This window comes from Tupaia chinensis, unplaced genomic scaffold (assembly GCF_000334495.1).
Source record: "Tupaia chinensis unplaced genomic scaffold, TupChi_1.0 Scaffold000226_1, whole genome shotgun sequence".
Classification (NCBI taxonomy): domain Eukaryota; kingdom Metazoa; phylum Chordata; class Mammalia; order Scandentia; family Tupaiidae; genus Tupaia; species Tupaia belangeri.
This window is the reverse complement of record NW_006159701.1, coordinates 5,431,078-5,458,968: the sequence shown is the minus strand read 5'-3', so window position 1 is coordinate 5,458,968 and position 27,891 is coordinate 5,431,078. Positions and strand designations below refer to the sequence as shown.

Sequence of the window (27,891 nt, the reverse complement as noted above, 5' to 3'; positions counted from 1 at the left end):
GCAGGATTTCCCCACAGTCCCTAGTGTAAATAGCAGAGCCAGGAAGCCCAAGGAATGTATTTTTTAATGCCCGAGAGTGTATGCAGGAGAGAGAGAACTCCCTCATCCCCACAGGGCTGGTCACACTGCAACCCCTTTGCCTCCATTTCTCCAGCCCACCATTGGGATCCTGGGCACATGTGATTGTGTGCCTGTGTGCCTGGTGTGCTGTTGCCAGGGCCGGGATTTGAACAGCAGTAGGCCCCATGGGACCCAGCTTCCTTTCCAGTGCTTAACTACTGTGCTACAGGGCCAGCCCAGAGTGTGCATTTTAAACTGCCGCACTGTCCTGGCCTTGACTGGGAGGTCCAGAGTTACTCTGTCCCCTAGGGGCAGTAGGGAGCCAGTGAAGGATGCGGTGCACACAGCAGTGAATTAGGAAGCTGGAGCTGAGGCAGGGTGCAGCGGGGACTGCCGGGGACAGGGTGGGACCGACCCACCTGGGGCACTGCCTCCTGGTATAGCATGCCCAGCCTCAGCAGGCTGTTCCAGAAGCGTCGTACTGTGAGCCCCACGGACATGCAGGGCCCCAGGGCCCGTGGGGGGGGCATCACCTGCTCCAAGCTGAGGTTCTCCAAGTAGCTCGCGCAGCTCTGAAGCAGGAGCAGGAGCCTGTGGGCACAGATGCCAGAGTTGGCTAGGGCTGAGGCTGGTGCCAATGTGACCACACAACTGGCAGCTTCTGCCTCTGGAGAACTGGCTCAAGCACTGGGGACTTGGAGAGCTGCTGTGCTATCTCCATCCTGACCCATTCCTGACATAACCAAGCATCTCCAAATGCTGCACTGTGGGCTGAAGGCCATGCCCTGTCCTCCAGGGTTCCCAGGCTGGTCTAGGTCCAGTGGCCTTTGCCAGGAGCCACTTACATGCACAAGAGTCCAGAGGAAGCTCCAACTAACTCAGAGGGGGACAAGGCAGTCAGACAGGGCGGGGGTGTCATGAGAACTTCAGGGGAAGAGGTGGGTAAACTGGGCTGACAGGTGAATAGGGCTTCTTTTCCGAAACGGGTGGGCAATGCATTCCCAGCAGAGGGACAGCATAATACAAAGCCCTGCAGGGAGAAAGGTGTGGTCTGTGATCACAGACGTACATTACATTTGTAACCTCAGAGGTAACAAATGGCACCATTGTACCAAGGCTCCCGCAGGCCTCAGAGTGGTAACCACGGCTTCTCTGTCCCCAGGCAGGTCCTATAACTGGGGTCCACTTCCCATCTCTGTTGCCTATCTGGCCCCCATGGCTTTGTTGAAAAGGTTTTTGAGCCCCAGGAGCCCAGGTTGCAGTCCCCAGGAGGTGGAAGGCTGATGATCACGTGAACTCTAACTTGGCGTGGTCATGGCAGGGCTGCAGGGAAATCCACTAGCCTCTGCCCAGCAGGGACAGGATTTGGAAAGACACATCTCGTGCCTAGCCTCGTGATCTGCAGAGGCAACAGCACAGCCCATACGATGCCAGGAAAAAGAGCCTGGGATGGAAACTCTGAGCAGCAGCTGTGGTTGAGAAGGCAGTTGGGAGTGGGCAGAGAGGTGGTGGCCAGGGCTACGGGGCTGCAGAGGCCAATGGGCACCCCATGACTCACTGCAGTGGACAGGATTAGGCAGCACAGAACAGCACAACACGCAGTGCAATAAAAGTGAGACCTCCAAGGGTCCTGAGCTGATCTGGCCCCCCACAGGCACTCGGTCAGTGGCGACTATTGTCCCACCATGGGAGAGGCTCCTGGAGCTACACCTGGTTTAAGGGACAGGTGCCAACAGCCCAAGACAGCCAGGTTTGGTCAAGGCCCTCACCTGTCAATGACCAGCTCCAGTAGCACAGCGTGAGAGAGCTGCGTGAACTCAGGGTCCCCTGGCACGTGGTCGTAGTGCTCCAGCAGGGTCACCATGTCGAGGTCGCAGGCCACGCGGTCAGGGAACTTCCAGGAGGGGAAGCGCACAGGCCCGGCACGGGAGAACACGTCCACAATGGCACCCTGCAGGTCGGTGAGGTCCTTGCGCAGGCTGTCCATGCAGGCCTGGCTGCCCAGCAAGTGCGCCATCCTCCAGCTCCTGGGGTGTGCAGAGGAGCTCTGTGAGCCTGAGCCTGAGTGATGTGGCTGCTGCTGGAGGACCCTTCCTTGAAGCCTTGTGCACCAGCGGCTTCTAGGCTGGGAGTCTATCCCAGACCCTGGGGACACATCTGTTTCCCAGCCCTGTTGACAAGGACCAGGTTGTGGGTGGCCTTGCAAGCCTCCTTCCTATTCCCCTCACCCCTTTCCCCCAATGTTCACCCCCTCACCTTGAGAGCACATGTGTGCCAGGCCCCCTGCTAAATACCAGGTAGACACAACTGTGAACAAGAACGTGCCTACCTTTCCCTCCTGAGCAAACCCTCCAACAGGGACACAGACAACTGAAACAGAGTCAAAGCCATAGCAACAGCAGCATGTCAGGGAGTGTGGGGCTATGCCACACGACTGTCATCTCTGCCTAGATCACTGTGGCTGGTTCCAGCAAGGCCACAGGCCTGCCCACTCTAAGCTGACAACTTCAGCTCCAGAGATCTGGGCCAAACCCTATCTGGCCACACTGCACTGGCCAATGACCCTTCGAGACTTCCTGTAGCCTGTGGGAGAACGGCCACCTGCAGCCAGCCACATCCCTCACGTCCCTTCACTGTGCTGGTCTGTAAGCAGGTGGCTATAAGGAAAAAATTATGTAATACGTGTAGTAATTTGGCACAGGGTCTGGCTTATAGCAAATGTTCACTGAACTCTAGCTATCATTATTCTTCTATATTAATTATAACAGCATGACGTATGCCAGCTACTGGGTATGTGTGTGTGACACAGAGAGAGACTTGGGAGAGCATCTCTTCCTATCACTGCCCTATTTTATATATTTTTTAAAGGTTTTGCCATACAGCCTGTGTGTTTGCTGGAAAAAGCTAGAAAGTGAGAAAGTGAGAAATCACGCCGCGCCCCCCCTCGGGGGGTGAGGATGGCCACAGAGCAATCTCTTCTCTTCCATATCCTTATCCGGATTTAGGACACACACGCACACGAGGCGTGATTTTCAAGCCACCAAGTCGGGGACTCCAACTGCGGTCAGCCATGTGGGAGTCCAGCGCCTTAACCACCATATGACCTGCTGGCCCCTCACTGCCTTACTTCTCAGGTGGGAAAACTGAAGTCCAAGCAGGGGCTCCAGCTCGCTCTCCTACATTTAGGAGCTGGGAGGCAGCAGAGAGGATGCAGGGAATTGATCTCAGGAAGGAAGGGGGGGAACGGATACTAGGTGTGTCCAGGGAGGTGGGGGCGTGACCTGCAGGGCCGCACCTGTGGGAATGGGGTTGGAGCCTAAAGAAGCCGCCCAGTTCGAGGTCCTGTGGGACTTGAGGGCGGGACTATGGCAGGTAGAGGGTGGAACTTAGAAACGGCAGGCCCGTGGGTAAAGGAACCCGTGGGAATTAAGGGCGTGGGCTTTGGAAAGGGGACTTGGATGAGAGGGTTTGAAACAAAAAGAGGGCCAAGGGTGTGTCTCTGAGGCTGCAGGAAGGGGCTCTTCAAAGTGAGAGGCCTACCTGACCAGAGCGCACTGAACAGAGAGGGAGCCAGGCATTAGAAGGCGGGGTCCGAGCGAGCGAAGAGCTGGTGTGTGGAGCAAAGGAGCCTCCAGGGCTCCGAGACGAGGGCTCCGGCCGCCCCGCGGGTGCGCTGTTAATGGGGCATCTCACCTGTCTCCGGCGTCGCGGCCTCAGCGTCTGTGTCCGGCTGGCTCGGGGACCTGCCCCCAGCACGCTTGCGGCTCCTGGGATGCTCAGAAACTCCTAGGCTGGCGCTCCGACGGCTGCCATGGCAACGGCGTCGCGCGCGGCCGCACGGGCGGTGGGAGGTGGAAGACACGCCACGGCGAGGGGGCGGATCCGGAAGTGCGTCATTCCCGCCTGTTCGGCATCGACTCCCTCGGCCGCCGCCATCTTGCGAGCTCGTCGTACCGTACGTGCAAGGAGGCTGTGTTGACGCGGCACAGCGCACCGACCAGCAGGCGGACTGGCAGCCCTCAGCGTCGCAGTCATGCCGGCCGGACCCGTGCAGGCGGTGCCCCCGCCGCCGCCGGTGGCCACCGAGCCCAAACAGGTACGGCGCCCCCCGCACCTGGACCAGCAGTCCGAGCCTAGGCCTCAGCCCTCCCCTCCCGCGCGGCCGCTGCATTGGCGGCCGCTCTGGCGAGCTCGGAGGGACTGCACGTCCCAGGAGGCAGCGCGCTTCCCGTGAGCCTCTTGCTTAGGGGAGCGAGCAGCATCTGCACACCTGGGCACTTAACTAGGAATGAATGCAGTGTCCGCCCTAGACCTTCTATCATGATAGGGGTGTGCCTTTTAACAAGATCCCGGGGTGATTGATGAAAGTATGAAAAGCACTGATCGAGCCCGTCTTCTGCGACCCCCGCCTCCCCCAGTAGTCTTTGCCCAGGAATCTCTTAATTTCCCGGCCTGAGAGGTGTGTCTCCGGTTGTGAATTCTCAGCATGTGCTTAATGCTTACACTTAAGCCCGACACCATGCCGGTCCGGACGTCACCAGGATGAATGGCATACGACCTTAGGGAGTTCATAGAAGACAGACACACCTACCTGAATGTTCAACAGATCTCTGCGGTCTGGGTTGTGATACACCGTTCAATGCCAGCCACAGCCCTTAAAAAGCTCTGCATCCGACCAGGGGGAAAGATGAACATAAATAATTTCAGTGCGGTGTGATAGGCTATTTAACAGGAGTGTTAGATATGAAGGCAACCGTAATCTGTAATTAGCATTGCTTGCTGGGTTTAGAGGGGAGATTAAGATAGGGAAAGCCCACAGAAGTGAAAAGGCAGTTGCTTTTAGAAAGATGATCGGAGTTCATAAGGAAAGTGAATGGGGAAGGGAAATAGCATTGCTTTAGTCAATCAGCAAACTTTTATTGAGCACACACAATAATGAATGCTGATGACTGAGTTTAGAATAGGGCAGGGAAAATGACAGAAGAGACTGTCCTGCTTTCCGTGCATATTTAAGTGTCTGTATTCCTGAGATTTTCCAAGGCCCCAGGGAAAAGTAAGATACACTGGAGTAGGAGTCAGGGGGTGTCCCTCCCTGGTCAAGGGTAAATGAGCAGGTGTTGTTGAAGCAGTGTTGGGACAGTGGTGGCAGGACATGCCATTCTTAGAATTTGACCTTTTCCTTGTGGACAGTGGGGAGAAAAGGAAGGGCTTTAAGCTAGAGAGTGGCATTTATGTTCTAGAAATTCAGATAGGTGAGCAGTGATGTAGAAAATTGCTAGGAGAATGGAGACTGGTCACTCTGTTCAAAGGATACTGAGGAACCTGGCCTAGGTTGTGGCAGGAGGATGGGCAAAAAAAAAAATCAAAAAATCACCACGGTGCTTGCTGTCCAGCCAAAGTGATATTTGGGGGTTCTGGTTCTGCCAATTGGGCCACTCAAGCTTTCCATTTCTGTTTTGTCATCTGTAATACGAGGATAACAAGAATACTTACACTTACTTCATAGGGCTCTCATGAGGAGTGTAAGAGTCAGTGTGTTTGTTTGTTTAAGGTTTTTGGCATATAGGGTGCGCACGTACGCTTGCCAGAGAGACAGGGAGATAGAAAGTGACAAATCCCCCTCCCAGGGGGGATGGTCATGCTACATTCCCTCTGCATTTTCCTCCTGGGATCTTGTGCATATGTGCGCACACACCCGGTTTGGATTTCAAACCACTGGGTCTGGGACTCGAATCGCAGCCAGCCACCTGGGAGTCCATCACCTTAACCACTATACTCCCCGCTAGCTCCGAGTCAATGTATTTAAAGTGCTCAGAAAAGGAACTTGGACCTGTCCTGTGCTTCATAATGTTATCACTGAGTGTAGAGGTTGAAAAAGGGAGGGGTTTCTGACCTGGATGATCTGGTAACTGGGAAAAGAAGTTAGGGAGGAAAGTGCCCAGGAGTCAGCTGGGGCTAAAGCTCTGAGGCGCAGGCACACAGGTGATCTGGGGTTCCAGCGGTACTGTCCAGCTTGGAGGTGGTAGGAATGGAGCATGTGGTCACAAATGCCCAACTGAGGATAGCGTGAATACTGTGACGAGAACCATGAACAGAATTTGGAGGGTCTCCAACATTATAGGGCAGGAGGTGAAACAGGAACCAGGAGGGAAACTGGGGTGGAATGGTTAGCAAGAAGGAAGGACCAGTGAGAATGGGGCCTGAGAGTTGCAGGAGGTTTTGTGAAGGAGTGTCACCAGCCACGCCCGTGGAACTGCTGTAGTTGGCTGTAGGCAAGTGTGTTCGACTTTGACAGGAGCACTCGAAATAAATGGGGACCAAATGGGAGCTGAGGAAGTAGCAGGAACTCAGAGTGTTTAGCTACCAGGAGAAGTGGAGGAAGAAGGCCATAGCAGAAAGGAACATGAAGGCAGGGGAGAGATGCTGTTTTTCTTATTTTAGAAAAATAATATACTCTTTACTAAGGGAAATGTAATATAATGTTTACTAAAGGGAAGAAGCTGCTAGAGAAAGAATATTGGAATTCAAGAGAAAATTAACACCTATTCCAGTGGCGTTTCACAGAACTTTGGCATATTCTAAAACCCAGAGTATGGGAACAGAGAGAAGCTGCCAATGAGGAGTTTCCCATTTCTTGAAGCTGCCAATGAGGAGTTTCCCATTTCTTTATTCAGCAATCATTCATTAAATATTCCATGCAGGGTTACAGATATGGCCTTATCAATTCTGAAACAGTTTCTTTTTAAGATTTTTTTTTGGGGGGGGGAGAAGTTTTTGCTATAGGGCGCGTGCGCTCACCAGACAGACAGAAGAGAGACAGAGAGACAGAAAGCAGGAAGTCACCCCCCAGGGGGGATGGCCACGCTGCAATCCCTTCTCCTCCATTCTCCTCTTGGGATTTTGGGCACACTCGCACACGCGCCCGGCGTGAGTTTAAGCCACCGGGTCCGGGACTCGAACTGTGGTCGACTACGTGGGAGTCCAGTGACATAACCATTATGCTAACTGCTGGTCCCCTTTAAGAATTTTTTTAAGAGAGATTTTTTGCTATAGCGTGAACATGTTCCCTGGAGAGAGAGACAGAAAGTGAGAAATCACACCCCCCACCCCCAGGGAGGATGGCCATACCACAGTCCCTTCTCCATTCTCCTCTCAAGATTTTGGGCACACATACACATGTGCCCTGTGTGAGTTTCAAGCTGCTGGATCCGGGACTTGAACCACAGTCAGCCATGTGGGAGTTCAGCAACGTCAGTCACCATTATGCCATCTGCTAGCCCCATCGATTCTGAAACATCGTTTCTCAGAATGTGGGCAAAGCCCCTGCATCTGAATTACCTGGGCGCTTGGTAAAATGCAGATTCCTGGTCCTACTGTTAAGTCTGCCTATGAGGGAACCAGGGAGGCTGCCCTTTCACTGGTTCCCCTGGAGTGGCCCAGACAAGTGTGGTACCGTTAGGGGAACTGCTTTTCTGAAGCAGAGGTCCTAACCCAAGGGGAAACTAGGAGAAGGTTGTATATGCTCAACAATATTCTGGAGGAGTTTAACTGGGGATCCTGCCCTAAGCCAGGAACTTTAAGACCTTATTTCCTTTGCTTTTTACAGCCCACAGAAGAGGAAGGAGCATCAAAGGAGGATTCTACTCCTTCCAAGCCAGTGGTGGGAATTATTTACCCTCCTCCAGAGGTCAGGAACATCGTTGACAAGACTGCCAGCTTTGTGGCCAGGTAACAGCTACTTCTTCTGGGTTGGGTCAGAGGTGGATTTTAGCACAAAGAGATCCCAACTCAGTCTGGGTGTTTCACTGGGTTTTAGAGTGGTGCTGGCTTACACCTGTTACCTTGTAATACTCAATGTGTGGTGAAGTAGCCAACAGGCAGGCCTGGTGCTCACAATACAGCACAGCAGTGGCCAGAGTGATAGTCATACCCAGCCCCACAGTCACCAGGAGCCTCTGTGTCTAACATGGGTCTGCGGAAATACCTGGAAAGCTGTTCTGTCACAGGTGTGTGTGTGCGTGCGTCCATCCATGTGTGTCTATGTGTATCTGTTTCTAATTGGTTGGCCTGAGGAAGATCAAAAAGGGAGTTGATCATTCTTATTGTACGGGGACCACATTCCACAGAGCTTCAAGTAACCCATCTGCAAATTTGAATAAAATGCCACCTCATTTGTGAGGCAGGAGTAAGGTGATGGACCCCGTGTAGTTCAGCTGTATGGTGCCAGTGTTAGCTTAGCTGTCTTCTGTGGTATTTCCATACCAATGGGTATGGAAATTGGTCAGGATTCCTCCCCTAGTTTAGGGTTTTTTGGTTTTTTTTTAAAGAGTTATTTTATTTAGCTTTATTTATTTACTTATTTTAATTTGACCTTAGAGGGACAGAGTGAGAGGGAGAGAAAGAGGGAAAATGAGAAAGCAGGTCCCATACTTGAATTGTGGTCAGCCATGGGGGAGTCCAGCACCCTTAACCAATATGCCACCTGCCAGCCCCTATAGTTTAAGGTTTTTAAAGTATTCATTTGCATCCAGCATGTCATGTCCAGCCAAGAGTGTTTGTTCTTTTTTGGTCAGAGGGTGCATGTGCTTGCTCCAGAGAGAGAGAAAGTGGGAGAGCGTACCCTGTGGGGAATGGTCATTGCCTGCTTAGTGATGAATTGAGCATTATTAGGCCACATCAAAACAAAATAAAAAAATTTTTTTAAAAGATTTTTGCTATAGAGTGTGTGTGCTTGCCAGAGAGATAGAGACATAAAGCGAGAAATCACCCCTCAGGGGAGATGGTCCCGCTGCAATCCCTTCTCCATTCTCCGCTTGGGATTTTGGTCACATACACACCCATGCCTGGCATGAGTTTAAAGCCACCACATCTAGGACTCGAACCACAGTCAGCCACGTGGCAGTCTAGCGACGTAACCATTATGCTATCTGCTGCTCCCAGATTTAGGGCAGCAAGTGTTTGGTTTAACGTAAATGTTTTGGCCCAGCCATGGTAGTACATGCTATCTGATGCTGTTACTCAGGGCTGAGGCCCCATAGGAGAACGGGGTTTGATTCTCAGCTCATCCTGAAAGCCAGGTGGAGCGGCATGTGCCCATAGTCCCTGCTACTCATTAAGCTGAGGCGGGAGGATTGCAACATCTCAAGCCTCTCTTAAAAAAAAAAAAAGTAATGTCTCACAAAAGCGCCCCTGCCTCCCCTTTTCCCTGGTATTTAGAAACAATGTAAATAGGAAAAGGGTCTTAGGTGAGAAATCACCACTCCCTACCACAGTAGTTTCTACCAAAGGTTTTCACTTTCCCATGTTTCCTTCTGGCCCTTGGCACCATTTTTAGATCCTGTAATACCAGCAGAGGTGCTTTCACACCCTGCCTTCCCCTCTAGGCTGTGTGGGAATCGGTTCTCTGTGTTCCGCTGTCTTCCTGACACTGCATTCTCCATTGAGAGGATGTACCAGGTCGAGGCTGAGGGCCTTCCTTCACTTGGCTGACTCTGTATTTTCTTTTGAGGCTGTTTCCAGCATTTCAGTTTGGCAAGTGAAGCTCTGGGAAAGTTCAAACATGTTTTTTCCCTTTTAGATTGTTTCCTTAAAAGAAATTTGTGTGTGGCACCTTGCTGGCTAAAGAGCATATTTGAAGACTGCCTTAACATCTCGCCACATGGACCAGCAGTTAGCGTAATGGCTATGTTGCTGGACTCCCACATGGTCGACCGTGGTTCGTGTCCCGGACCCGGTGGCTTAAAACCCACGCCGGGCGCGTGTGCGTGCGTGCCCAAGATCCCGAGAGGAAAATGGAGGAGAAGGGATTGCGGCGTGGCCATCTCCCCGGGGGGGGTGATTTCTCACTTTCTGTCTCTCTGTCTCTTTCTGTCTGTCTAGCGAGCGCACGCGCCCTATAGCAAAAACCTCTCAAAAAAAAAAAAAATTTTCGCCACATAGCTTTCCAATAATTTCGTGCCGTCCTCTGCTGCCACAGACAATGAGTTTATCTGTCTCTGGATTTTTCTAGTGACAGCCATTGCTTCTTTAGGTATTTCTTATACCTGCACACTTAACTTCCTTTTACCTGGCAGCAAGGGCCCAGTCTCTCACCCAGGGGTAAAGCAAGCACGCGGGACTCAGGGCTTCACCTCTGGCTTCACGATGCCCATGGAGCAGGTTGCAGAACTCAGCAGCCAAGTGTGGTTTTCCAAAATGCATTTTTCCTCTCTAGCTTACATCTTCCCTTCCCTGCCTTTTCCTGTCAAGACACTGAAATGGAAATTACCCTTAAAAAGTCCCAGCAGCTGAGTTGAGTCAGAATCATGTCTTTTTCTGCTGAAGTCTTTTCCTCGTGATAGAGGATACATTCTAAAATTAACATTAAGCTAATTCAAAGTAACAGAATAGCTTGGAATAAATACTCCTGCCTTGTCACCATGTTATGTTTTGGATTGTTCCCGATGTGGTGAGTTACGGCCTGAGGAGGCAGTATTACGGGAGAGGACCAGAGCCTAGCAACCCTCTACCCTGGCATTTCCTGGGTCTGGTGACCTAGTTTAGCAGGATTTAAGTGCATTCACCCTCCTCGTGTGCAGCTGGCATTATTTCAGGAGGGGGCAATGCTTCTTCCCAAAGCATGAGGTTCCACTTGGACTAGTGCATTGTCACATCGAGACCTCATGGTGTTAGTCATGCTCTAGGGTGTCACCAGAACTCTCTGAGGAGGTAGCTTGGGTGTTAATGACCACCAGCCTGGCACAAATCATTGTGTTGGCTAATCTGGGGCACAGGGCCAGGGGTGTGAAGGTCTGAGGACCGGCACCAGCCCCCAAAGCCGTGCCTTGATGTGTTCGGGTACCTCTCAGTGTGGGCTTCTGGCCAGAGCAGTGGAAGCCCTACAAGGCATTTCCTGTACCCGTATCAACTTGAATGTTTATGAAACAGCCTTTCTGGCCTTCTCAGGAGTGATAGCCCCTCACATTTGTAGGTGACTGTGTGATTCCAAAAGATTTTGGCATCTTCTTGCTCTGGGTCAGAATGAATTAGCAGTGACCTGAAGAGTTGAGTGTGTCCATGTTTTATGTCCTAAGGTTAGTGTGCTTTCTGACACAGGTATATGTAAACGTGGCACCTTGACACATTGCCATTGACACTCTTAAAGTCAGGGCTTCCTAAGCATCATGATGGGACATTTTTGCTCATTATCCTGTTTTTGAAGGCATGCAGACTGAGGGTGTGGGTTCTGTCTGGGGGCACAGAGAGCCATGGGAGAATTCATTCAGAGTACTCCGTCATCTGAGTGTGGTGTCCGCAGCAGCGCAGGTCCAGCTCCTGCTAGGGCAGCGTTCCTGATAGGCTCACTAGTAGTAAATGAGAAGATTTTAGGCAGCATTCAGATAAGGTATTAAATCATCTGTTTTTATGTTCTTTTTTTCAATCCTCTTCATTACCGAAAAGATGAAGTCTCAGTTTGGTGCTGGTGTATCTTTTTTTAGAGAGATTTTTGCTATAGGGCATGTACGTTCGCTGGAGAGACAGAGAAAGTGAGAAATCACTCAGACTGGATGGCCACACCACAATTCATTCTCTATCTTCCTCTTGGAAATTTTGGGGGTACACACACACGTGCCCAGTGTGAGTTCCAAAGCAGCCAGGTCCGGGACTCTAGCAGCAGGAGTCCAGTGCCTTAACTGCTAAGCCACTTGCTGGCCCCGGTGGTGGTGCAGCTTTAACACTTTCCAGTTCTTGCTAATCTCGCTAGTCTCAGCAAACTTCAGGCTAAAGTTTGATAATATGACTTAGTTTTTATTGTACTCACTTTTGGCTGCCTTTTGTTAATAATGTTACACTGATTTTACTTGAAGTAATAATATGTATATTCCTTTTTAAATACACTTTTAAGAGTAACTTTTATTGAAAGAAAAGCTGGACCAACCAGGCGGCATGGTAGTTAATGCAGCTAGGTCCTGCATGACTGATTGTGCAGTTCAAGCGTCAGACCCAGTGACTCGAAAAACATGCCAGGCATGTGTGCGTGCATGCCCCAAATCCTGAGAGGAGCGTGGAAGGTAAGGGGTTTCAGCATGGCCATCCCCCTGTCGATGTTCTTTGTCTCTCTCTGATGGTATAGTGTGCATGCAGCCTATACCAAAAAAACTAAAAAAGAAAAGAAAAGAAAAAACTCAGATGGCCTTGGAAATGGCAGAACTGGTAGAGAAGCTGAGGAACAACCAAGACTGGGGAACCCCTGTATTAGAGGCAGCCTGCAGACCCTGTGAGGCAGGTGGCACTGACCGCTGACACTAGGAGGCTCGAGGAGGATGTTTGCTGTGCTGAGGGACAGCTAGTTTGAGCAGTGGATGGTGGCAGGAAAGCGGCTTGAACGGGAGCAGTCACAAGGGTTGTGGCACTGATTCTTCTGTTATTTCCTCCAACCAGAAACGGGCCTGAATTTGAAGCTAGGATACGACAGAACGAGATCAACAACCCCAAGTTCAACTTCCTGAACCCCAACGACCCTTACCATGCCTACTACCGACACAAGGTCAGCGAGTTCAAGGAGGGGAAGGCCCAGGAGCCCTCAGCTGCAATCCCCAAGGTCATGCAGCAGCAGCAACAGGCCACCCAGCAGCAGCTGCCCCAGAAGGTTTGGAGCCCATTCCCTGTCATTACTTACCAGGGGCCCGGAGGGAGGCTAGGACAGGGAGGGTGGTGCATGATTAACTCTGCTGTCCACACCTCACAGCCACCCAGGGAGAGAAGTGAGGTCGTTACACCACCTGACAGAGGCACACTCTGAGCCCAGATAGTGAAGTGTTGCTGACAGTTGGCATTTCCTGAGCCCTGCTTGTGCTCCGTGCTCAGCAGTTTGTGAGCCTTGTCTCTGATTCCTCGTGGGGATTGCATGAAGAGGCCAGCAGAATGATCATTTTACAGATGAGGAGTCTGAGGCCTGGAGAAGTGTGATTTATCCAGGGCCTTGATCACAGCACGATGACAGTGCCATGGTGTGCACTGACCTACCTGGCTGGCTGTGCTGAAGGAGATGGTGGGGCCTGTGAGCACCTTCCCTTCCATCTCACCTTCTCAGGGTCTCTTCCGCTGGCCTGTCCTATCACCGCCTTCCCTGTGCTGGGCTTGGGAGAGTTGCAGCCAGCACTAGGAGCTGTGAGAGTTGTGGGTTAAGACAGGAAAGGCCAACACCTCTGCCTCCTGTGTAGACCTGGACTTTGCTCTGCTCTTAAATTGTGGTAGAAAAGGTAGCCCCTTGTTTTGCAAAAGGAAGTGAAAGTTGAAGTCAGGTTCTGAGACCTTGCATTATTGTTGGCTTCTAGGGCCTCAGGTTACCTCAGTTTCCTCATGTATGAAAAGGATTCATAGTCCCCATTCTGACTCCCCGTGGTTCATGTGGAGGTCATGGCAGCGCTTTATTCAGCAGGCTTCTCTGCACACATGACAGCCTCACTGCATTTCCTTCCTCCTCAGGTGGGATTCAATAAGCCTGGGCTATTCTACCATCCAGTTTTGGCCCTCAGTTTCAGGGCAAGAGCAGAGATACAGATGGATACAGATCTCACTCAAAGCCATTCAGGGAGTTGAGACCACAGTTGGTTTAGAAATTGATGTTCTCGTGAGTTAGGACTCTGCTCCCAAGTGTCAATGGTGTGCACATACTTAATAGAGGCAGATCACAGCCATCCTGTGGGGAGTACATTCCCACCCTCTCCAGATCTGGAGTCAGCCCAACTGTGCCACTTGCCTTACACACCCTCTGCATCTTAGGTCCAAGCCCAGGTGATCCAGGAGACCATCGTGCCTAAGGAGCCCCCCCCTGAGTTTGAGTTCATCGCCGACCCCCCCTCCATCTCGGCCTTTGACCTGGATGTGGTGAAGCTGACAGCTCAGTTTGTGGCGAGGAATGGGCGCCAGTTTCTGACGCAGCTGATGCAGAAAGAACAGCGCAACTACCAGTTTGACTTTCTCCGCCCGCAGCACAGCCTCTTCAACTACTTTACGAAGCTGGTGGAGCAGTATACCAAGGTACCCAGGTGGGGGGAGGCCGGGGCGCTGGGCCCAGGGAGGCGTGGCTGCTCAGCTCTCCATCCACTCGCTGTCCGCAGGATGCTGCTTCCTCCATACAGGCTGCTGGCAAATGCCAAAACTTGTAGTTTAATGGAAAATCTTATCTTCTAGTTAGTTCTTTTAGATACAACAGATTGCTTATTTCTAAAGAGCAATGGGACAGCTGCAGAAATCAGTAGGTGATTGCAGCATTACGGGACAAGACCAAGAGATGCTAGTTGCTCTTAATTGTTTTTATAGTTTTACTTGTCCAGTGTAGGACCTGAGAAGAAATAAACCAAAAACAGTGACCTCCTATTACCTAATTGTGGGTCCCCATAAGAATCCACTAGGTAAGTGGTTCCCCCACCCCTCCATTTTTCAGAAGCAAATACAGGCTCAGAGAGGTGAAATGATATAATCTCTCCATTAGCAAGTAACTGTGCTGAGATTTAAACTCACATTTGACTCTGAAGCCTTCATTGTCTTTACCTGACAAAATACCTTAAATCAGAAATATCATTTAAATAGGCATTAAGGGTCCAGCCACTAATGTAGCAGTAAAATGTGACATTCTGCTTGGAAGTCCTAGGTGGGAAGGTTCTTGGTTCAAGACCAAGAACATCCCAGAGTACACTAGGCACACGCTTGCCCGTGATCTGAGGCTGGCTGAAGGCTGGAGGTGGGTCACCACATCAGGACCTCATTGGGGGTGCTACCTGACTCTCTGCATCTGATTTGCTTGTGGAAGAAAAAAGGCATTGGCATAAAAAACACTTTAATGTCATATAAGCCAACGTAGCTCCTGTTTGTTGAGCCTGACAGCTGTGTCATCTCCTCTAACCTGTGTAAGGTAGCTCCTGTTACGCTCACTTCACAGAAGAGAACTGAGGCACAGAGAGGTTAACTTGGCCAGGATCGTACAGTGAGGACACCGCATAGCTGCCCTTGAGCTCTGGTATTTTACTGCAGACCCCAAGATTTTAAGGGTCTGCATCACTCCATTGCTGAAGTCAAGAATCTGGACAGCTCGGGAACCAGCAGTTAGCGTAATGGCTATGTCGCTGGACTCCCGGACCCGGTGGCTTAAAACTCACGCCGGGCGCGTGTGCGTGTGTGCCCAAGATCCCGAGAGGAGAATGGAGGAGAAGGGATTGCGGCGTGACCATCCCCCTTGGGGGGTGATTTCTCGCTTTCTGTCTCTATGTCTCTCTCTGTCTGTCTGGCGAGCGCACGCGCCCTACAGTGAAAATCTCTCAAAAAAAAAAAAAAAAGAATCTGGACAGCTCAACATTGGTACTTAAAATAATCAGATTGCTCTCTGGGCTCGGACCTAGTTGGCAGTGATATGGCTAAATGCACCAAGAAGGTCAGCATCGTCTAAATATGGGAACTGCTGTGGTGCCTCCCTCCGGAAAATGGTGGAGAAACTTAAAATCAGCCAGCACGCCAAGTGCACTCGCTCCTTCTGCGGCACAACCAAGAGAAGAGATGGGCTGCAGTGATCTGGCTCTGGCTCCTGCTTGATCATGGCAGCCAGTGGTGCCTGTACCTACACCACCACTTCAGCTCTCACAGTAAAGCGCCATCAGGAGACTGAAGGCATTGGAAGACCAGTAGAAGCTCCACAGACATTTGGAATATCACTAGCCTACAATAAATGTAACAACAATAAAAATAAAATAATCAGGTTATCGGGGCCAGCAGATGGTGTAGCAGTCTCACTTGGCTAACCACGGTTCAGGTCCCAACCTGGTGGCTTGAAAATCACACTAGGTGCGTGTGTATGCATGCCCAAGATCCTGGGAGGAAAATGGAGGAGAAGGTATTGCAGCATGGCCAGCCCCCTTGGGGTTTGATTTCTTACTTTTTCACTATCTTTGTCTCTCTCTCTCTCTCTCTGTTGAGTGTATGTGCCCCTAAAGCAAAAACCTCTTAAGAAAAAAATCAGATGATGATGATGATGGTTATATTGTAAAATATACTGATATAGATTTGCCCATGGTGTACTTCTTTATTTTTGGAGAGGTTTTCACTATAGGGTGCATGTGCTTGCCAGAAAGAGAGATAGAAAGCAAGAACTCACCCCCCAGGGGGGATGGCCATGCTGCAGTCCCTTCTTCATTCTCCTCTTGGGCGCACACACACACATGCACCCTGCGTGAGTTTAAGCCGTCAGGTCTGGGACTCGAACTGTGGTCGACTAATGGTAAATAGCCATTATACCATCTGTAGGTCTCCACACTTTTCTTTTTACACATAACAGTGGATGTTGTTTTTCTTATCTTTGCAGAGGGACGGTCTGTACATCTTTGTTTTTCTTTTTTTTTTTTTGTCAGAGGGCACCTTTGCATGCCGGGGCAGGGGCTAGAGAACACCCCTCAGTGGCCTGGTCACACTGCAATCCTTTTTCTCTTAAGTCTCGATCTTGTCGGAATCCTGGGTGTGCATGCATGTACCCAGATGTTTTTCAGACTATCAGGGCTAGGACTTGAACCATGGTCAGCCATGTAGAGATGAGCTTTCTCTGCACAGTGCCTAACTACTGTGCTACAGGGCTGGCTCTGCACATCTTGATATGCAGAAATGGAATGTTAAAATCTGACTCAGAAAGACTGATGAGGGGCCAGCAGGTAGCATGGTGGTTGAGGCACTGGACTCCCACATGACTGACCATGGTTCAAGTCCTGTACCTGGCAGCTTGCTTTCTCACTCTCCTTTCTCTCTGTCTTTCCCTCTCTGATTGGAATAGAAGAATAATGATAATAAATTAAAAATAATAATAAAATTTTTTAAAAAGATGGATGAAAGTTTTTTTTTTTTTTGGAGAGATTTTTCACTGTAGGGTGCGTGCGCTTGCCAGACAGACAGAGAGAGACAGAGAGAGACAGAAAGCGAGAAATCACCCCCCAGGGGGGATGGTCACGCTGCAATTCCTTCTCCTCCATTCTCCTCTCGGGATCTTGGGCACACACGCACACGCGCCCGGCGTGAGTTTTAAGCCACCGGGTCCGGGACACGAACCACGGTCGACTACGTGGGAGTCCAGCGACATAGCCATTACGCTAACTGCTGGTTCCCAAAAAGATGGATGAAAGTTTTTTTGTAACTTTAATTGCTCTGAGTATATAATAAGAAAGAACTATTTAAAATACCTGTGTTGGGACCAGCAATTGGCGTAATAGCCATGTCACTGGACTCCCATGTGGTCGAGTGCGGTTCAAGTCCTGGACCTGGTGGGTTAAACTCACGCCAGGCATGTGTGCATGCATGCCCGGGATCCCAAGAGGATAATGGAGGAGAAGGGATTATGGCGTGGCCATCCCACTAAGGGGTGATTTCTCGCTTTCTGTCTCTATCTTTCTGGCGAGCACATGCGCCCCATAGCAAAAACCTCTCCAAAACAAAATATAAATAAATACCTGTGTTTAGAGAACAGTTATACACAGAAGCTATAGTTGTATATAGCTAATATAATAAAAATTGAAAGCTCAAAATGAAGGGTTATTTTAAGTACATGGTATCTGTTCTGAGTGAACCTCAGAACTTGGGTGTTGACGTTTATTGTTCTAACCTGGGGCACTGGCATTTGTCTATAGCCATGGCAGACTACGAGCAGGTAGATTTCTTGCAGGGGAGGTACAAGGAGGATCAAGTTGGGGCTGAGCCACTTCACTAGTGGCGGTAGGTACTATTGGGGCAACTGGAATACTGGCTGTCTACAGCAAAAGTTGTGCCTGCCCTTAGTAAATAACGTGTGGAGTGGCAGTCAGGGTGCTGGAGATGGAACTGTGAACAGAAGCCAAAAGTCCCTGTCTTTGAGGGAGTTTCTGGAATGGTGGGGAGGAGACAAGTACTATGTCAGTGTGTGTCAGGTATGCTGAATACTGTGGAGAGAGAAAGCAGGACACAGACATACAGGAAGGTAGGGCACATGGGCCGCAGTCCCGAATAGTATTTTCAGAAGGATGGGAGCAGGTCAGTCTCCTGAAAGCACCATTACATGCTGATCACGTCCTGGGTGATCTGCTAGTGCTTTGCATCCTTTCCTGCTAATCCCTGGAACAACTTTTAAGTTGACAGTGCCACCTCTGGTGGTGCCATCATTCTGTAAAAGGAAGCCAAGTTGTAAGAGGAAATTGCCCAAAGTCCCACAGCCTAGTGGAGCTGGGATTGGGACCCAGAATCCCATGCTTCCTATCTCTTGTGCCTTTCTGCAGGCCCAGGCAGGTCACCTCTCTGTCCTGTGTTGTGATACACTGACAGTGCTTAACCTTTCTCTGTTTCAGATCTTGATTCCCCCTAAAGGCTTATTCACAAAGCTCAAAAAAGAGGCCGAAAACCCTCGAGAAGTTTTGGATCAGGTACGCTGAATAGAATTCATGCCACCAGGTGCTGATGGTGCAAGTTCTACTGAGTGGAATCTGTTTTGTGTTTGGAAATGATCTCTGAGGCCTTACTTTGTTATACGCTAGCACGGGAGTGGTAGAAAGAAAGGCCTTGTGGCCACCAGACCAGAGAAACCTGGATTCTTTATGCTTTCCAGGGTAACACTGCTTTCTGCTTTGCTGTCAGCTTCAGTGGGTCCTCCCCTAATCTAGCTGGATGGCCAACTGGCAAGCAGGTCCTCTGGTGATACATGCCTTTTGATGCTCTTAGGCTCTTAGATCTTTAGTCAAGAAAGCCAGCTGGGGAACCAGCAGGCGACATAGTGGTTAAGGTGCTGGTCTCTCACATGGTCGACTACAGTTTGAGTCCCAGACTTGGAGGCTTGAAACTGAGGTTGGGTGTGTGTGTGCATACCCAAAATCGCGAGAGAAGAATCGAGTAGAAGGGATTGTGGCGTGGCCATCCTCCCTAGGGGGTGATTTCACTTCTCTCTGTCTCTCTGGCAAGTACATGCACTGTGTAGCAAAAATTCTATAAAAAATACAAAGCAGATTGGTACAGGCTATTTTGGGGCTATGTAAAGGCACTTGTTTCTAGGCTCTCAGACATCTGCTTCTGGGGGCAGTAGGTTGTCACTCAGGCTTTCTGGAGGGTTTTGATGCCCTGTAAGCACAGAGCCCCTTACTAACACAAGCAGAAAACTCAGGCTGTGACAAACAGTTGCTCTTCGGGGCCAGACAGCATTTAGAATTTTCATTCTGTCCACATTCTGGGCCTGGCTAAATCAGATGAATATACCATAGTTTGTTCCATTTCCTCATATACCATTTCCCTTCATGGGCAGAGCAGCATCTTATCCAGGAGGAGGTGCTGGCTTTGGTGAAGGCTGTGGAGGTGACAGCCTGGCCGAGAGCAGACCCTGACTTGCTCTGCACCGTGCCATGTCCCATCCTGCAGGTGTGTTACCGAGTGGAGTGGGCCAAGTTCCAGGAGCGAGAGAGGAAGAAGGAAGAGGAGGAGAAAGAGAAGGAGCGGGTAGCCTATGCTCAGATAGACTGGCATGATTTTGTGGTGGTGGAAACAGTAGACTTCCAGCCCAATGAGCAAGGTAGGTCTGATGGGAGAGTGAGCTTCAGGTGGTGAGGCAGGAACCTGAGCCATCCTGAGAGAGCAGCAGGATCTCGGTGGGCATGATCAGTGCCTTCTTTCTCTCTGCTCCCAGAAGACTTCATTTCTACTGAACTTCTGTGCCACACCCTGGGTGGGCTTCTGGAGACGGAGAGAACACAGCCGTAGCCTTCGAGAACACACATAGGTTGGGGCGGGGCTAGTGGGCATACAGCTTTTCGTTTGGTAAAGAATCCCTTTGATGTTGGCCTGCCCTCTGCAGGGAACTTTCCTCCCCCCACCACACCCGAGGAGCTGGGAGCCCGAATCCTCATTCAGGAACGCTATGAGAAGTTTGGGGAGAGTGAGGAGGTAGAGATGGAGGTGGAGTCTGATGAGGAGGATGAGAAACAGGAGAAGGCAGACGAGCCTCCTTCCCAGCTGGACCAGGACACCCAAGTCCAAGATATGGATGAGGTAAGCCCCTGGGTGGGATGACCTGCTGGAGCCACAGGAGAGCAGGCTGATGGTCATGGTCTAGTCATGGTCCAGCTCCCCTGTGAGCCTCTAGAGGGGGCGTGGCCTGCTCGAGCCCAGGCAGCAGAGGACCTCTTTCCAGCTCTGGCAACAAAGCTTCATTCACGGACGAGGATCTCCAGGCCGTGCCGCCCTGTTCTGTGGCCTGCCCTTGGCCCAGCGCCCTTGCTCCCAGTGTCCTGTGCCAGCCCCCAGGGAACACTCTACAGCCTCTTAAGCTCTGGTGCATTTTGAGCTCCTAGCTAGGCTCAGATGATCAGCCGTTCCCAGGACTTCTCTAAATGTAGCCTACACTTCCTTTCAGACTTCCCTACCCCCTACAAGCTAGGCCCTCCAGGCAGGCCCAGAGTCTCTCTCTAGAGCCAAGCTGCTCCCCACTCGGAAAGAATTTGTGTGCAGCCTGAAAAGAAAGGCCCCTGTGTCTGTGGGAATTGACTTTTTCTCTCCCTCCCAGCATTGCTCCATGAGCGGCTGCCATTGAGTGCCGGCTCGCCCCCGGCAGCCCTCCCCAGCATGTTAAGTGCCCTTGGCCTCTTGGGACTGCCTGGTGCCAGCTGCTGGAAATGCCTGGGAGGAGTGTTAGCACCACTGCCCCCAACGCTCCCATTCATGCTGTGAGGAAGCAGCTTGGCCTCCTGCCGCTGGCCCGCCTCCCCCCCCTGCCGCTGGCCTCGGCTGCCCTGGGAGGCTTAGCACATGGACACTGGCTGGCCGGAGCCAGGGCTCCTGGGCATACCCTGAGAGCTGCCAAGGCTAGCTGCAGGGAGGTAGCCTCTCATACCCTCTCTGAATCCTGCCACTGTTTTGCTTTCCAGGGTTCAGATGATGAAGAAGAAGGGCAGAAAGTGCCCCCGCCCCCAGAGACACCCATGCCTCCACCTCTGCCTCCAACTCCAGACCAAGTCATTGTGCGCAAAGACTATGATCCTAAAGGTAGGGCCTGCTTCCCAGCTCTTGGGAAGGTCCTGCATGAGGGAAAGTCCTGCATGCCCTCCTGTGTTCCTTAAATGTGTGTGTTTCTGGGAGGGTTTGAGGCAGCTTATAAAAGCATGGCTAGTTTCCCTGTTACATGCTTCGAAGTAGGGGGACAAGGCCATTTCCTTGGTGCATTGCAGTGCCAGGGACAGGGAGTGAGGGGGGCGCTGTGTAGACAGGTTTGAGTGAAGGAGGCGCAGATGAAACACCATGCTCCTGACCCAGGTTGCTTCCCACAGTTCTCACTCACACATAACTCTTTCCTTTTAGCGTCCAAGCCCCTGCCTCCAGCCCCTGCTCCAGATGAGTACCTTGTGTCTCCCATCACTGGGGAAAAGATCCCGGCCAGCAAAATGCAGGAACACATGCGCATCGGGCTCCTAGACCCCCGCTGGCTGGAGCAGCGGGACCGCTCCATCCGTGAGAAGCAAAGTGATGACGAGGTGTATGCTCCAGGTGAGATGGGAGCCCCAGGAGAGCCTGTGGGTGTCTCTGCGTTAGGCTCAACCTGCTAAAGCAAACCACAAGCAGCAGTTGAGATGAGCAAAAGCTGTGGAGGATCACTGCCACCTCCGCTATTTTAGAACCACCCGTTTTCTCCAAGGTCACTCTGCAGGAACTTTCTCCTGATATCCCAGAGCAGAATCTGGCTGTAGCTTGGAACAGTGTTCGTTGAATGAGGGCATTGATGGCTAATGGAGTCTGAGTACCCCAGTCTCCTGTTGAAACTCGGGCGTCTTGCTATTGCAGTGCCAACAGCTGCATGGCCAGGGGAGAAGGAGGGTATTGCCCAAGGGAGGAAACCAGGCTTCAGTCCTAGCTGCTGCTTATCCACTCTGGGACCCTGTTCCCACAGTCTCTGGCCCACCATCCTTTTTTAAAGCAGAGAGGTTGGATAAGTACTGGGTTTATAGGCTTAGCACTGATTGGGCAGTTCTCCCCAGACTCAGGATAAGTTGGGACCCAGAGCAGCCTCATCTGATGGATCAGCCTCCACCCTGCTCATCAGGAAAGTTCTGCCTTGTCAGAAGGGCACCTGGTTTAGTTTCTGTGCCTTGCTTCCATTCTCAGGTCTGGACATTGAGAGCAGCCTGAAGCAGTTGGCTGAACGACGTACTGATATCTTTGGTGTAGAGGAAACAGCCATTGGTAAAAAGATTGGTGAGGAGGAAATCCAAAAGCCAGAGGAAAAGGTGCGGCTAAAGAGGACCCAAGTCCTTTCCCCATCCTCTGTCTCCCATGCTGGGGCTTAGTTCTAGGAGCCCTGACAAGCTGCGGCTTTGCTCTCCCGTGCAGGTAACCTGGGACGGCCACTCAGGCAGCATGGCCCGGACCCAGCAGGCTGCCCAAGCCAACATTACCCTCCAGGAGCAGATTGAGGCCATTCACAAGGCCAAGGGCCTGGTGCCAGAAGATGACACCAAAGAGAAGATCGGCCCCAGTAAGCCCAATGAAATCCCCCAGCAGCCACCGCCTCCGTCCTCGGCCACCAACATCCCCAGTTCGGCTCCGCCTATCACCTCGGTGCCCCGACCACCTGCGGTAAGGAGCAGCCACGCTGCAGTCGAGTTTTTAGAGCTGGGTTCTTGAGGTGGGATACTATTGGCTGAGAGGGGCGGCTGTCTTTTAGTGGGGCCTGAGTGCTGAGCGGGTCAAGTTAAAAGAGAAGGAGCCTCACAGTTGAAGGAACCTCTAGCTGATCTGTCTGCAGAGGAGGTTGGAACAGGGAGGGAAGCAAGTGGCAAATGTGAGAAGCATGTCAGAGGCAGAGAAGAACTACAGGGCTTAGCAGGTCTTTGAGACGCTCTCCCGTTGTCTGCCATGTCCCAAGTGGAGAGAATGTCTCCTTGGGCCTCTCAGCAGCACAGTATGTCAGAGGCCTGATGGGAGGTGACAGTCTCTCAGCTCCGGGGGCTGAATCAGCTGCCGTTGGTTGGTGCCAGCTGTGTGTGCCCTTGGAGTCCAGCCTTGGCTACTTGTGACCTGTGGATCCCGTTGCCCCCACAGATGCCGCCTCCTGTCCGCACTACAGTTGTGTCTGCTGTACCTGTCATGCCCCGGCCCCCCATGGCGTCTGTGGTTCGGCTACCTCCGGGCTCAGTGATTGCCCCCATGCCGCCCATCATCCATGCACCCAGGATCAATGTGGTGCCCATGCCTCCCTCAGCCCCTCCTATCATGGCACCCCGCCCACCTCCCATGATTGTGCCAACAGGTCAGTGTTTCTCGCATCCCTGTCCAGGCCACAGTGGAGGGTGGGCTACAGTCCAAGCACTGTCAGAACAGTGACCGATGTTGGTGCCAGCAATTCCAGCTGGGGACTCAGCCCAGAGGACAGCCCTAACATCCCTTCTGAAAGATCCCTGAGCTGGGAACTAGGACCCAGAGCACCTGGGAAGAGAGGATGCTGAAATGGTGTGGCTGGTTTCTCTGCACACGAGTCAGGCCCCACACAGGCTCAGAGGCCTGACGGGTGCTCATTGTCAGCTGGTACCTGCTCCATTATTAATCCTGCCCCTCTTCCAATCCCCTGCAGCCAATCGGCAGCCTCCTAGGTACCCTTGCCACGGACTTGGCCAAGAGTGGCACTTCACACCTCTGGGCAAGGCCTTTGCAATGTCCCCCTCTCAGATTTTCATCTGCCTCGAGTCCTGGACCCCTGCCCCTGACTCATGAGGTTGCTTATTTCTGTCTTTGCAGCCTTTGTGCCTGCTCCACCTGTGGCACCAGTCCCAGCTCCAGCCCCAATGCCCCCCGTCCACCCCCCACCTCCCATGGAAGATGAGCCCACCTCCAAGAAACTAAAGACAGAGGACAGCCTCATGCCTGAGGAGGAATTCCTACGCAGGAACAAGGTACGGGGCGGGGCGTCAGAGTTGGGGGCAGCCTGTCCGATCATACACAGTACCCTGGCTGACCCTGTTCTCCCAGGGTTTTGACTTCCAGGGCCTAGGTCAGCCACCGAAGGCTTCTGTGCACACTAAGTGTGGGGTCAGCAGTTGGAGAAACAGGGTGGCGGTGGTGATGTTGGTATGGACTCTCAGAGGCCAGCAGGGAGGCCCAGCATAGAGGTTGGAAAGGGGTGTTAAACCCCTGTGGGAGATCCTTAGTGTGGTTCTTAAATTCCGAGTCGCCTTCTCCTACAGCTCCAGCCCTTAGGAGGCCTGCCTGTGGGAGTGGGATCCTGGTGGGGTGCTGGAGTAGGGGGAGGTGGGAACCTTGGCACTATTGGTCCCTAGGAAGCTGTCGAGCTCTGATGAGGGACTGAAACAGTTCCATCTCCTGTTCCTTTAATGCATTTGACTAAGTATTTTTCCTGGTTGCTTTTCTAATAACAATGGCCCTATCTTAAGCCTTTTACTCAAGTGCCAGAATAGAGCCAAGTGCTTTACAGGCACTTTCCCTTTAATGCTCACAGTGGTACTGTACATAGTTGTGATCAAGCGTGTCCTGGGGATGACGACATTGGGGCTTAGTGAAACCTAGGTAGCTGGGAAACTGAGTTAGGCACCCAGGTCTTCTGACCTTTTTGGTCATGTTCTTCCTCTTGTGGTACATCATGGGGGTTTTAGAGCATTTGACCCACTTACTCACTTTAGCTCCAGACTCACCAGGAGGTGAGGCAGAGATCTTTTTATTTATTTATTTTTTTTACAGGGAGAGGTTTTTGCTATAGGGCAAGGGTGCTTGCCAGAAAGGCAGAGAGACAGAAACTGAGAAATTACCCCCCAGGGGAGATGGCCATGCCACAGTCCCTTCTCCATTCTCCTTTCGAGATCTTGGGCACTCACGCACACACACATGGCGTGAGTTTAAGCCCTTGGGTTCAGGACTTGAGTCATGGTCGACTACATGGGAGCCCAACGACATAGCCATTATGCCAATTGCTGGTCCCAAGTCAGAGATCATTTTTTAAAGAAGAGAAACTAGGGACCAGCAGATGGCATAACAGTTTTGTTGTTGGGCTCCCACATAGTTGACTATGGTTCAAATCCCAGACCCAGCAGCTTAAAACTTGTGCTGGGCGCATGTGCTTGCCTGCCCAAGATCCCAAGAGAATGGAGGAGAAGGGCTTGTGGTGTGGGCATCTCCCCTGGGGGGTGATTTTTTGCTTTCTCTCTCTCTCTGGCAAGTGCATGCACCTTATAGAAAACTGCTCTGAAAAAAATATCTGTATCGGGAACCAGCAGTTAGCGTAATGGCTATGTCGCTGGACTCCCACGTAGTCGACCGCGGTTTGCGTCCCAGACCCGGTGGCTTAAAACTCACGCCGGGCGCGTGTGCGTGCGTGCCCAAGATCCCGAGAGGAGAATGGAGGAGAAGGAATTGCGGCGTGACCATCCCCCCTGGGGGGTGATTTCTCGCTTTCTGTCTCTATGTCTTTGTTTGTCTGGCAAATGCATGTGCCCCTGTAGTGAAAACCTCTTCAAAAAAAAAAAAAAAATCTATATATGTATTTAAAGAAAGAAAGAAGAGAAACCAAATTGAAGAGGAGTGACTTGTATGACATTGCAGGTGCTGTCAGTAATGAATCAGGGGCCAGAGCTCAGGACCTAGGACAGGTGACATTGTCTGGACTGGCCCAGGGATAGCAGAGCATAGCTCCCGGTTAGCTGAGTATCTTGGGGTATGATGTCCACCTCCTGTTTTGCAGGGTCCAGTGTCCATCAAAGTCCAGGTGCCCAACATGCAGGATAAGACGGAATGGAAACTAAATGGACAGGTGCTGGTCTTCACCCTCCCTCTTACGGACCAGGTATGGATTGTGGCCACCAACTGGCATCAGGTGCATGGGAACCAAGGGGTCCAGGGATGGCTTCCCCCGACTGGCCTTAACAAAGGGATGAATGACCTCTTCTTGGTCCCCAGGTTTCTGTCATCAAGGTAAAGATTCACGAAGCCACAGGCATGCCCGCAGGGAAACAGAAACTACAGTATGAGGTAAGTCAGAGTGTCCACATCTTGGGTCCCAACACTGTGGCATCCCAAAAGCTAAGTCATAAGGAAACACAGAAGAGTGGGCAGAGAGCTGGGTGTGGCCTTCTGAATTCATCCCAGAAGTGGTGATATTGCCTGGGAGTGCTGGGGGGGGCAAGCCTGACGGTGCAAGGCTCTGACAGCACCGCTGGTGTGGGGTCCATAAAGCCTCTTGTCTCAACAACGAGGCAAGACTTAAGAGCGCCCTGGTGGTTCCTGATCCAGTGCTGGGGCCTTCCTGGCTGGTGCAATCTAGTACTTTGACTTTGCACCTGGTCATGGAGGGGATAGTCCAGCTCGTCCTGATGTGTACCAGGTCACACGGGATGCTGTGGTTTCCTGCTGGACTTCCACAGGTGCCCACTCAGGGCCTGTTTCCTTTCCTATAAAGTGAGGTGGTTGGATTAGGTCATTTATAATTGTCTTAAGATTTGATAGTCAAGACTCCGTGGGTTGGTCAGGGCCAACTTCTTAGGGAGGTAAGCTTTGAGCCAAATGTTGACAGAGGGAAAGCATAAATTGGTAGAAAGGAATGAAAAGCATTCTGGAAGGAACTGGAGCCTTCTAGTGCCTGTCCCCTGCCTTCCCTCAAGCTCCTGACTTGCTAGGTCCAGAATGAATGGCTGAAGTTCAGAGTTGTGCAGCTGTGGTCATGTGCCCAAGGCCAGGGTGCCCTGCACTAAGGCATGCCATCTGTTTTCCAGGGCATCTTCATCAAGGATTCCAACTCGCTGGCTTACTACAACATGGCCAATGGCGCTGTCATCCACCTGGCCCTCAAAGAGAGAGGCGGGAGGAAGAAGTAGAAGAGTAACCTGCTGTCAGGTCCCCACTATTTTGCTACTCTGCCCCCCACTCCCTGCTCTAGAGGCCTACCTGGGGCCTTCCTGCTAATTTGTTTCCTCGTAACTCAGTTTGGAACTTCAGATCATCCTGCAGAGGTTCATTCTCCCTACCCCACATCGATAGTAGTAGCAGGGCTTTCTACGCTATTCTGGAATCCCCTTGCGTGAGGGTCTTGATTTGAGGGCGTTCATTTCTTTGGGCAGCCTCTTAGGAGCTGAGAGCCCCAAGGGGTCCTATAGGATAGTTTTATAGTATGGGGTTGCACTTGGCTGATAGAATATTGTTACTGTCATTGTTTTGTATCTTGCCACGGGCTATCTAATAAACCTCTTGGACCCTTCTTGTGAGAGCAATGTAATAAGATTTTCCCTTTGCTACCTGTGTCCTGTCTAGACTCACACTGTGAACACCACATGGTGCCCTGAGGCTCCTCTCTGTTGTGAGGAATCCTGGGCTTTGTAACTTCTTGCGACAGCGTATCGTTTATGTATTAGAATGTTTCAGAGTCAGCAAGTAGTCTGGTGGTTCAGACTCTGGACTTGAGCATGGCCAACTGTGGTTCGAATCCTGGATCCAGTGGCTTAAAGATTACATTGGGCATGTGTGCCCAAGATCCTAGGAGAGTGGAGAGGGGAGTGTGGTGCGGCCATCCCTCCTGGGAGGTGATGTCTCACTTTCTCTCTTAGGACAAAACCTTAAAAAAAAAAAGTTTCTTCTTAATTTTTTACAAAGCATTTCATTTTAATTGCCCTTTTAAAACATTGGAGTCCTGTGTATTTATACAGTGTATTCTGGTTGGGAAAATTTGTTTTGTATGCTGCGGTGATGTACAGTGAATGACTGTAAAATAAATACACTTTAAAAACTAAAAGTGAAAAATAAAGAGACCCCTGGGGCGCACTGTGGGCTGACTGACTAATACAGCTTGCCAGCACCACAGAAGAACAAAGATGAATG

At 51.3% G+C, this 27,891-nt stretch overlaps 2 protein-coding genes across 2 annotated transcripts in view; one reads left to right on the top strand and one right to left on the bottom strand.

The window, feature by feature from the left end:
- CCDC157 (coiled-coil domain containing 157) overlaps nucleotides 1-2,690 on the bottom strand; it is an 11,414-nt gene extending 8,724 nt beyond the window's left edge. The window contains 3 exon segments of the mRNA XM_027771618.1: nucleotides 480-651; nucleotides 1,830-2,087; nucleotides 2,390-2,690. Of these exon segments, the coding sequence (XP_027627419.1) occupies nucleotides 480-651; nucleotides 1,830-2,087; nucleotides 2,390-2,451 (492 nt within the window). The 5' untranslated portion in view covers nucleotides 2,452-2,690.
- A 1,255-nt stretch (nucleotides 2,691-3,945) lies between these two features.
- On the top strand, nucleotides 3,946-27,274 carry SF3A1 (splicing factor 3a subunit 1). Its single transcript, XM_006147919.2, has 16 exons — nucleotides 3,946-4,156; nucleotides 7,667-7,788; nucleotides 12,481-12,688; nucleotides 13,825-14,082; nucleotides 18,393-18,467; nucleotides 19,450-19,600; nucleotides 19,883-20,076; nucleotides 20,952-21,069; nucleotides 21,382-21,567; nucleotides 22,183-22,304; nucleotides 22,408-22,653; nucleotides 23,119-23,326; nucleotides 23,812-23,966; nucleotides 25,766-25,867; nucleotides 25,981-26,052; nucleotides 26,793-27,274. The coding sequence occupies exons 1-16, from the start codon at nucleotides 4,094-4,096 to the stop codon at nucleotides 26,892-26,894; spliced, it is 2,382 nt and encodes a 793-aa protein (XP_006147981.1). The 5' UTR covers nucleotides 3,946-4,093; the 3' UTR covers nucleotides 26,895-27,274.
- Nucleotides 27,275-27,891: the final 617 nt, after the last annotated feature.